The 10,701-nt window shown below is 35.4% G+C and overlaps 1 protein-coding gene across 1 annotated transcript; it reads right to left on the bottom strand.

Moving 5' to 3' along the window:
* Positions 1-5,673: 5,673 nt before the first annotated feature.
* On the bottom strand, positions 5,674-7,860 carry LOC104116170 (equilibrative nucleotide transporter 8). Its single transcript, XM_009626971.4, has 2 exons — positions 7,267-7,860; positions 5,674-6,503 (listed from the first exon to the last, which is right to left on the bottom strand). The coding sequence occupies exons 1-2, from the start codon at positions 7,823-7,825 to the stop codon at positions 5,806-5,808; spliced, it is 1,257 nt and encodes a 418-aa protein (XP_009625266.1). The 5' UTR covers positions 7,826-7,860; the 3' UTR covers positions 5,674-5,805.
* Between the last annotated feature and the right edge of the window lie 2,841 nt (positions 7,861-10,701).

Below are 10,701 nucleotides of genomic sequence, written 5' to 3'. Positions count from 1 at the left end.
TATTAAATCTCTAAGAATAATCTTCCTTGATAAATTCATCATATGATATTCTCTTTCCCATATTTGTTTGGATCTTTAACAATATTTTCTTTCTTGAATAAACATGTGCAAGAATAAAATTACCACAAATAAATGTTCTTTGAATAATAATTATGTTAGGTTTGTTATCATCAAAATCAAAACGCCAAACTTGAAGCAAACAATACCCTCTTGCCCTCCTTTGTGAACAAATGTTTCAAAACGAAAGAAATTGCTCAAATATAATATAGTGAATATTCTGACAAAAACACTAGACCCATTAGAGGAAAAATTGTAAATTTGTGATTGAAGTAAATTTTTGTAGAAAACTTAAAAGATGACATTTGAAGAGGCCTATTGAAAGCTGCTAGTGGCCTATTGTTTTCGATAACTCAAATAAAGAATTTTTATGGTTTGGGTTTTAGGTTCTATGGTTAAAACAATTAGTGAGATGAAAGAGTTGAATTTGTGGTTGATGAGATATAACAGACGAGTCTTTGAAAAAATTGAGGAAAATGATAGTGAAGTACCGGAGCTTGGACGGTCAAAAATGGAGTTTTTCGGCGAATGTTACTGATTTTCCAATCAAAAGTGTCTTTTTACTGCTTCTCACACATTTCACAGAGAATGTAATACTTTTTATGCCATGCATGTTAGCCAAAAAAGGTGAAATAATTCCACTTTAAAATAGATGCAAAGTTTAAAGTGTAGTTGAAAAAATAAAACTAGTTGAGGCTCCCATTTTTATTATTTTGTATATATCACATCAAATATACTGTTATCTGGAAAGTGTATTTCCGGTAACAATTGAATGACGTGGCTCATAATTTTTGAAGCCAATAAATAAAAAACATAAAACCCAACCATTTAAATTATTCTACACCTATTAACTTTGGCACGTTATTGTACTGTAAAGACACTAATATTGCAGTCAATATTGGCATTGCTATAATAATCTTAGAAATATAGGCATAGAAGTAATTAGTACCAGAAACGAATGTCCAAATGATCACTAGGTAGCCAGAGATAGAATAGATAATGAAACAATGGCCATTCAAATAAATTGTAGTATTCTTTTCTAACTAGACTAGAGTTCGGCTTTAATCTTGTCATTCTGTCTTTATTCTTTAAAGAACCGTGTATAGCTGCAAAACTAAGATGCCCTTTGTTTCAATAATTTCCATGACAGATTGCTCCGTGAACTGCAACCATGACCAGATGCAGATTGAAGATTTAAACTTGATCGATTCAACCTTAATATTCTCAGCTCAAAGCTCATTCTACTTCCAAAATTACGGGTTTAATATTGGATCTTTGTTACTACAATTTAAGTATTCCTTACATATACATTTATATTCCATGCAAAAAATGTTGGATTCGGTTGAACTGATAACTAGTACGCTACATTCGCTACGGCAACCATCTATGGGTGTCTTGATGACATAGATGGTATTGGCATTGGCTTTTAAAAAGTACTTCATCTGTTCACTTTTAGTTATTCACTTCTGACTCTTTACGCCCCTTAAGAAACAATAAATGAAATATGTATTTTATAATTTTACCCATAATAATGATAATATTTTCAAAAGTTTTGGGAATTAGTAGTTAATGATAAGGGTAAAACAAGGAAAAAAATGATTGTCTTTCTCTTGATTTAGTATAGTAGACAAGTAAAAATAAAAATATATATTTAGTATAGTGGACACGTAAAAGTGAACGGAGGGAGTAACTTATAAGCTAAAAGCCAAAAGTTATAAGTCGGTTTTACCCAACTTTTGACTATTGGCTTATTTTTGTACTTTTCTTTTTATCATTGCCAAATACTACAAAAACTAGAAAAGTGCTTAAAAGTCAATACGCACTTAAAATAAGTCAATCCAAACACGCTCATAGTTTGTGACAATCCTCTCGAGTCTTAACAGTATCTCTGCCCTACACAATCAATTATCACCTAAAATATAGCTAAAGGTATCATGACAAGTGGAATTAGTAACCAGATAGAAAATAAGGCAGCCACCGAGTTTGATTAAACTGCACTGATAGTGTAAAAAATATTTAAACTGGCAATTTATATAAGTTGATCACTTCTTGGAAATGGATGCAATAGCCCGTGTTCGATTAGCGTGATTTGTTCCAGTTCTTCGAACGTTGATTGGGTAGCGTCGAAATCATCGGGGACTACGAAGGATCGAGGGACCCCATAGTCATCATCCTCGTCAGTCACCCCATAGTCATCATCCTCGTCAGTCTTCTGATTCTCTAGTTGGGTCGAGGCTGACGTTTTTGATTGTTATTTGGTATCCCGTTCCCCCTTCGACTCTGATCCCTTTGTCGATGGTAGTGAAGATATCGGAATCACTTCATCTATGGCAAACATTTCTTTTGCGGCCGGTTGCTCCTCATAGACCATTTTGATTCCCTCCGATGTTGGGAATTTCAGAACCTGGTGAAGGGTCGAGGGCACTGCCCTCATGTTGTGGATCCATGGCCTCCCAAATAGGGCGTTATATCTCATATCACCCTCGATTATGGGAAACTTCGTTTCTTGGATGATCCCGACCACGTTTACTGGCAAGATTATCTCGCCCTTAGTAGTTTCACACGCCATATTAAATCCGTTCAGTACCAGGGTAGCGGGCATGACCTGATCTTGTAGACCGAGTTGCTCGACGACCTTTGATCGAATGATGTTGGCCGAACTACCTGGATCAATTAACACACGCTTAACTTGAGTTTTATTTATAAGTACAGATATTACCAATGCATCGTTATGGGGTTGCATGATTCTTTCCGTGTCTTCGTCACTAAAGAACAAGGTTCCTTTAGGTATGTAATCCTGAGTCCGAGATCGCTTATCTCTTACATTAGACATCTTAGTGCGTTTAAGCATCGGCCCCTGGGGACATCGATCCCTCCGATGATCATGTGGATGATGTGTTGTGGCTCTTCTTGTTCGTTTTGTCTATTGCAATCTTTGTTTTTGAAATGGTTTCTGACCCGGTCACTTAAAAATTCTCGAAGGTGCCCTTCATTGAATAAACGAACTACCTCCTCTCTCGACTGCCTGTAGTTTTCGGTTATGTGGCCATGGGTGCCATGATACTTGCACATTTGATTGGGATTTCTCTGAGCTGGATCGGACTGCAGAGGTCGAGGCCACTTAGTATCTTTGATACGTTCGATAGCTGACACGATGGAGGATGCATCGATGTTGAAGTTATATTTTGATAATCGCGGTGCTTCCTTAGGTCCAGTATTCCTGTCGATCCCATTCCTTTTCATCAGCCCCCAAAACCCTTGGCCTCAATCACTTCTCCTTTCGCCTCGTACGAAGTTGCGTGTAGGTTCGCTACCCTTACGATCTCCGTTATACGGCCGATATCGATCCTTGTTCGACCTTGGTTCTCGGTCGATGTCCCTTTTAATAATGGACCTAGAACCCAACTAGTTGTCTTCAACTCTGATATCGATTGTGTACATCGGCCCAGGTAACAGCCGGGTACTCGATCAAGTTCTGCTTCAACTGCCGTGAAGCCATCGAGCTTCATTCGTTCAGTCCTTGAGTGAAAGCTTGAACAGCCCAGTCGTCCGTGACAGGTGGTAGATCCATTCGTTCCATATGGAAACGAGATACGAACTCTCTTAGCATCTCGTTATCTTTTTGCCTTACCTTGAAAAGATTCGACTTCCTGGTCTCACCCTTTATGGCTCCGGCGTGTACTATTACGAAAGAATCTGCAACCATAACAAAAGAATCGATAGAGTTAGATAGTAAATTATGATACCATATCATTGCCCCATTTGACAGGGTTTCCCCGAACTTCTTCAACAGTACTGATTCAATCCCGTCGTCTTCTAGATCATTCCCTTTAATGGCACATGTATAAGAGGTGACATGTTTCCGAAACTTCTTGGGAATCGATTTAGGAGTCGTGCTCGGGGGAAAAGGCTTTTATACGAATTTTTTGGAATCCAAGTCCTTCAATACCGGTGGTTCCCCTAGGATCTAATCAACCCTGGAGTTATAAGTTTCTTACTTTTTTGTCGTTTGCTTCAATCCTCTTTTCTCCTCACTCAATTCATTTTGTCAGTTCCTCTCACATCTTAAAAATTTCGGGATTAGTCCCCGATTCTTGTTCATTTGATCTTACTACAGCTGGCCTCGTTTCATGGGTGACTTCTCGGGGTGGACCGGGCTCGGCCCTTCTCGGTGTCTGGGTTTGGCTCTACAACTGAGCTATCGCTACTTATTGAGATTGCAACATTTCAAAAATCATACGCAGGTTGATCCCATCTTCTCCAGCATTTTGAGTATTTTGAACTGCAGATCGAGTTCCACCATGAATGCTGTTTTCGGGGTCGGAAAGTTGGTTTGCCTCGATGGCCACATATGAATTAACGTCAATTGGATATATGTCCCGAGCTCCAACGGGATCTACGTGTGGCCTTTCATCCCCCGGTCATCAGGATGTTGTTCTCATTTTGAAGGCCAACTTCGTTGTCGATAAGTAGGGCCATTGATTGAGAGTTCGTTGTTTTTAACCTGAAATCAAAGACACTTTTGAGAGCAAGTGTAAAATGGTGTGTTTTGCAGAGATTCGTACCAAACAACCACTGTTATCATTAGCCCCACGGTGGGCGCCAAACTGTTTACCCGAAAAACGGATATAGTTGAATTTATGCGTAGTTCTAAGTATACGTAGTATAACTTGGTACAAATTGGGAAAATAAGTAAAAATGTATCGAATATCGACTGTAAAAGAAAGGATAGATACAAACCCAAATTGAGTAGAGAGTGATTTATAGATGAACAAGATGAACCAATGTACAAAGCTTAAAAAGGATAATATTTACTATATGCGTGTGAATCTCAATAATCTCTGAAATGTGAGAGTGTATGAATGTATGGATGTCGAATGTCGAATGCCCCTTACATAAATGATAGTCACTCTTGATATAGTGGAGGAATCCTACTTTGGATTTAAAAATACATAGTGGGGATCTCATGATAGATTAGTTAAATAGCTTTTCTTTAATTCCCGGCGAGATTCTCTCCCCTAGTGCGGCTACAACGGCCTTTTGTTCCTTAGTTCAATCTTGGTCGGTCTTGGATTTCGGTATTGATCGGTCTTTGGCTCTCGAGCTTGATAACACCACTTCATATCATAACTCGATATTGATCCGAGCTCAATATTGACTCGAACTCGATATTGACTCGAGCTCGATATCGATCAGTCTGGGTCTTGAGCTCGATAACCCGGCTTCACATGATATCTCGAAAATATAATGACGATCCTCAGTCCATTATGTTCCAATCTTGACTAATTATACGAAGGGCAAACTCGATTTTGACCGTATACAGCCCGAGAGATAAGAGGCAGCTTGACTTTCGTGTTAGCTCTGGTCCTCACAACTTCAGGTTCTTGAATGGGCAGAAAATTAGTTAATCTTTTGAGACTAAAAAATGCTGCCAACTATGCTAGATGAGTTGATGTTAATATTGCTCTTTTATATTTGACAATTTTACATCTTCTTGTGGTTGGTCTCAATTTATAGCATGGTTTTCGAATGCAAAATGCATCAATTAATAACTTTTTTGGGAGTCTGATTCAGAACTTATATTGTTTTCTGCATCACAAAATGCTAAAATCAGGATGATGAACACAATGCATTTCACAAATTTTTAAAGCATAAATACAATGTTCAGAACACAAGATTTCTGAATTTTAAGTTATAGTTCTACTTATTGCTACAAATAAGCCTTGCCTAAATGGCTAATAATTTAGTTCAAATAATCCAGAACCAACCAAGAACAGAACCAGCCATTAATCCCATCCCTAATGAAACAGCCATAACAATTGCAGCTATTTCAGCTTCAGAAGTTGGAACTGACTTAGGAGCAAGAATCATGATGACACTTGTCAAGTATCCATTGGTCAGCCCGAGCATCGTCGTTAGAAAAATAATCGGTACTTCATTTTTTAACGATTTAGGACCATGTAGACAAGCAGTAAACAAAGGGTAGAAAATTAGCCTAGCAATACAAAACCAAGTAGCCTTTCCAATGCTTTTCAGAACATATACTGCAGTGAAAGATTTCCCCGCGAAATCCGACAGGTTGTAAACTGTAATCAGCAAAATGGGATACCAATCTTTGAGCAACTTTGATTCAAGATTTTCTGCCAAGAACCCTGGAAAAATGGACAAAGTAACCGTATAAATCGCGAAAATACCAAATGCTGGCCATCTTATACTTCTTGCCATATCCTGGAATTTATGTCTTGAGCATGGTAAGCAATTATCTTGAACAAGTGTGTAATGTGGCTGCATTACTGGCAGCTTATATAACATGTTGCAGCAGATAATGCAACCTATCAAAATTGCTGTGCTGATTATGAAATACAAATGAGCACTTGTCTTGAGACCTTGTGGAGTATGTGGGAGTGACACCTTTGTTATAATCCTTAATATGGAAATTAAAACACCTGTTGGCATTTGAATAAAAAAAACATTGATTAAGCAAACTAATCAAGTTCAAGATACGAAAAGAAAAGGAAAAAGGTCCAAAATTTACTTCTCTAATATACGAAATATCCTAATTTTATTATCTGCTATAGTTTGGGGTCATTCATATCTTTGCTACTAGAAAATTGTTTTATATATTTTCTAGATCGGGCCTCCAGCATGGATTGGGTGGATTCCACATGTCAAAAATACTAAAAGGTCCAAATACCCTCCATTTTACTTCAGGTTGAAGCTCTGCTAGGGTCAAGTACAAATGCGAGACAATTTACTAATGGCAAGAATATGAATGGATTCAAAGTATAATAGAGAAGAAACCCAAGATATTTCTTAATTTGACCATTTTCCTAGAAGAAAAGGCAAGTTGAAGTTTTAAGCTTGAGCTATGATATTTGTAAACTGTCTAATATATTTCCTAGGCTTCAACATAGACGGGTGGATTCCACATGTCAAAATACTTCGGGGGGAAAAGTTCAAATTTATCCCTCTTAGCTTCTTTTGACTATACTTTCAAGTTACCCTCTGTTATACTTCAGGTTGGAGCTCTGTTAGGATCAAACGAAAATACAAGATGATTTGCTAGTGACAATAATATGAATGACTTCAAAGTATAACATAAGATAAGTTCAAGATATTTCGTAAAGTAGACCCTTTTTCCAAAAGAAAATGTCAAATTCAAATTTGGCTAATATGTCCAATTTTGTAAGGAATTTCACAGGACTTTACCTGAAGAAGCAGTTCCAGCAAAAATTGCCTGCATGTATTGTTTTGGTAACTTACCAGCCGAGCCAATTAAGCTTCCTCCAATTAAACCATCAGCTAAACCACATATAACAACTGATGCAACAACCACAAAATAAGCTGCATTTGATTCCACATTTATACCATTTCGGTGCGAATTAGTCCACTCTATAATTGGAGTTACTATTAAAGAAAGAACAAACATTGAAAACCCAAGATTCAATCTCAATCTTAGGCTCATTGTTTGGTTCCATTTGGTCCAACTCAACATCAAAACAAGAATCAAGACAGAGGAAGTCATGTATGCAACAGAGAAAACCTTTTCAACATGTTTGGTTGGATAAAGATAGCCAAAATAATCAACAGCAGTTATTAAGGCATTCCAAGGCAACAAATTGCCTGCACCTAGCAAGAAATGGATTATATATGCAATTTTGTAAGTGTCTCTTGGCTCATTTTCATCCCTTATAAAAGATCCTCCCTTCTCCATTCCCTTGAGACTTTGCACCATGTTTTGATTCCACAGCTTGTGGAAAATGATCATAGTCCAGTATTTTATAAGTAGGCAACTAGCTAGAAGAGTATCTAGTGACTTATCAATATGAAAGTACCTATGTTGCTCGGATACAGATGCGACTATCCGACACGGGTGTGCAGTGATAGAGCCAGAATTTTTATTAAGGGGTGTCAAAACATAAAAAATTAAATACACCAAAAAATCAAAAGGAGTCAACATATACTAAATATATATAAAACATAAATTTTTATCTAGCAATACCATGTAATTTTTCGGCGTGACATCCCTTGATTGACTGTGGCTCTGCCATTGCGAGTGTGGATCTAGATGTTGATTCGTTATCACATAATTTTTAGGATTCAGAGGTACTGATGGCAACATTTCTTGTTGAAAAATAACTAATAATTTTAATGTAATTTAACTCGGTTTCATTTTATTAATTAAGTTGAATGATCAATCATTGTTGTGTCATTAAATAGTCATGGTTTATAAGTTACTACTAAACTTCATTAACCCTTTTTGGGATAAAACTTGTATTTTTGAAAAAATGTGACACGTGTATAATAACATTTTTTGAGAATTGGAGCAATATAAAAAAATATTGTGTGCAAAAGAAGAATTAGGCATTACCATGTATTTTCACCTTTATGTCTTGTGAAAGGAAGGATAGTTGTTTTTTCAAGATTTCAAATGCTATTTTGGTACAGTCATTGGTTATGCAGCTTAGCTTCAGTACCATCACAGAATTAGTCTTAGCTTCTTTATAGCCTGTAGGGTACTGATCCCAGCTTTGAGTTGACAAGGGTGCAAGCTGAACCATTCTGCTATAAGTTGAAGATTCCACTTAATTGGCATGGATTTGACTGATAAGGTTGAATTTTAGAATATGAAACATGTCTTATTGTAACAAAATTATACCTTTGTGGGGACAAAAAATGGATGGGTCCTATAATTTGAAGAACATTTTCCCAAATTAAAAGGATACTGCTGCACATGCTACCATTGTTGGATTGCACGGGTCACACGGGAATGATTTCATTATGGATGGATAAAATGAACGGATTTAACTCATACACACCAAACTTGTAGTAAACTTTTACATTATCGGTTTTCTTTAGTAGAGACGGATTGAAAATTTAAATTTGATGGATCAACCTTTAGGTTTTTATAAAATGAATTAAAAAAAAATATATATATTATAGTATATATCGGTCTGTTGAAATTTTATTGGTTTTTCACCATGTTGCAAGTCGAAAATGTTGGGCTAAGTTGCAGCTATTACACACACCAGGTACAAGTTACGCCCTCATCATGGCGCTTATTGTAGATTGAATCTTGATAGCTCGTCATAAAATATGAACGTAAAATCACTAAAGGTTATAGTAGCGGGGTGTAGGGCTGTACATAATATTGGTAAATACCAAATTACCGTACCGAAATTAAACCAAATTTTTTTATATTTGGTATTCGACATTTTGGTATTTGGTAAGGTATTTGGTTTAATATTTTTTAAAATTTGATATTAGGTATGGTATTTGGTATTTAAAAAAATGATATCAAAATACTGATACCGTATTGAAATATATAATAAGTTACAAAATACACATCTTATTAATTACTCCTATATCATACTAAGTTACATAATACTTTTCTTTGAGGCTGGTAGTAATGCTTATGTACTTCTTTAAGAAAATTGAGGAACAATGTAGGCTAAAGATTTTGCCTCTTATTCTCTAGGATGCCAAACAGCTTAACATAATACTTTTATGATTTTGGGGTGTTTTTTCTCGTGTATTGAATTGCATCTATTGGATTAGTCCTTCTTGTATTCTTTAAGTTAAGGAATGAGCTCTAAGCAAGTAATAAGATATTTTTAATGATTAAATTTATTCCTTTATGTACTTTTTTTCTCTCGATGGATTGATACTTGCTGGTTTTGGACAAATTTTTATCAACAGTGCTTAAAATTTTTTTATTATTATATTTGTGAGCACTTTAATTAAAAATATTACAGTCTATGGTTCTATACACTAGTTAATATTGAAGCCGAACAAACCGAAGATACCGTACCGAATAAATCAAAACCGAAAGGAGAAAAGCCGAACCATACCGAATTTAATTAGGTACGATATTGATTTAGCATTTTAGAAAACCGAATACCAAAAATACCGAGCCGAAATATCTAAATATTGTACCGTACCGACCAGCGAACACCCTTAGCGGGGTGTTCAAACTGAACCGGAAAATTGCATCAAACCGAGAAGTCAAACCAATCGATTAAAACCCCCGATTAGGTTTGGCTTGATTTGATTTGATATTGAGTAAAAATCCTGAACCAAATTGACATATAAATATATAATTTTTATATATACTTTTATGACAATATATAGAATTTTCTTTTAAAATGTCTAGAAATATTTGAGATTCTCTTATGTGATGTAATATTTAATAGAAATACGATTTAAATAATGGATTGTGTAATCACTTTCTTATCAAGTGTTATTGAAATACGTTAGTCTCTTTGTTCTTTCATATTCATATGTCAAGGTCTATTAAATTCTTATATCTTTTTCGAATTTGAAATGGTATTTCGATAAATAAAATTAAATAGAATATATTATTATTTAGATATCATATTGATTATTAAATTTAATTATTAAATACAGTTAATCCTGAAAGTGTACATCAACGAAATATTATTGTTAAATGACTAAGAAAATAACTATCATGTGTTACTAAGAAAATTTTCCCATAAGAATATTTTTATAGATCATATGTTTGTCCCTTTTTTTTTTTTTTTTTAATTTTTACTAAGCATATAATGTATTTACTTATCAAAACTTTAACAAAGTAAGATTGAAATAATATTCATGTAACAAAAAATCTGAAAAATCCGACAAAAC

Source organism: Nicotiana tomentosiformis, chromosome 11 (assembly GCF_000390325.3).
Source record: "Nicotiana tomentosiformis chromosome 11, ASM39032v3, whole genome shotgun sequence".
In the NCBI taxonomy this organism is placed as follows: domain Eukaryota; kingdom Viridiplantae; phylum Streptophyta; class Magnoliopsida; order Solanales; family Solanaceae; genus Nicotiana; species Nicotiana tomentosiformis.
The sequence above is the reverse complement of the archived record's forward strand: the minus strand, read 5'-3'. Positions and strand labels throughout refer to the sequence as shown.

Bases quoted from the DNA above. Each gene is read 5' to 3' on its own strand.
- LOC104116170 (XM_009626971.4), bottom strand. From the start codon at position 7,825: ATGATCATTTTCCACAAGCTGTGGAATCAAAACATGGTGCAAAGTCTC. The intron at 6,504-7,266 runs GTAAAGTCCTGT...AAATGCCAACAG, and splicing joins TGCTGGAACTGCTTCTTCAG to GTGTTTTAATTTCCATATTA.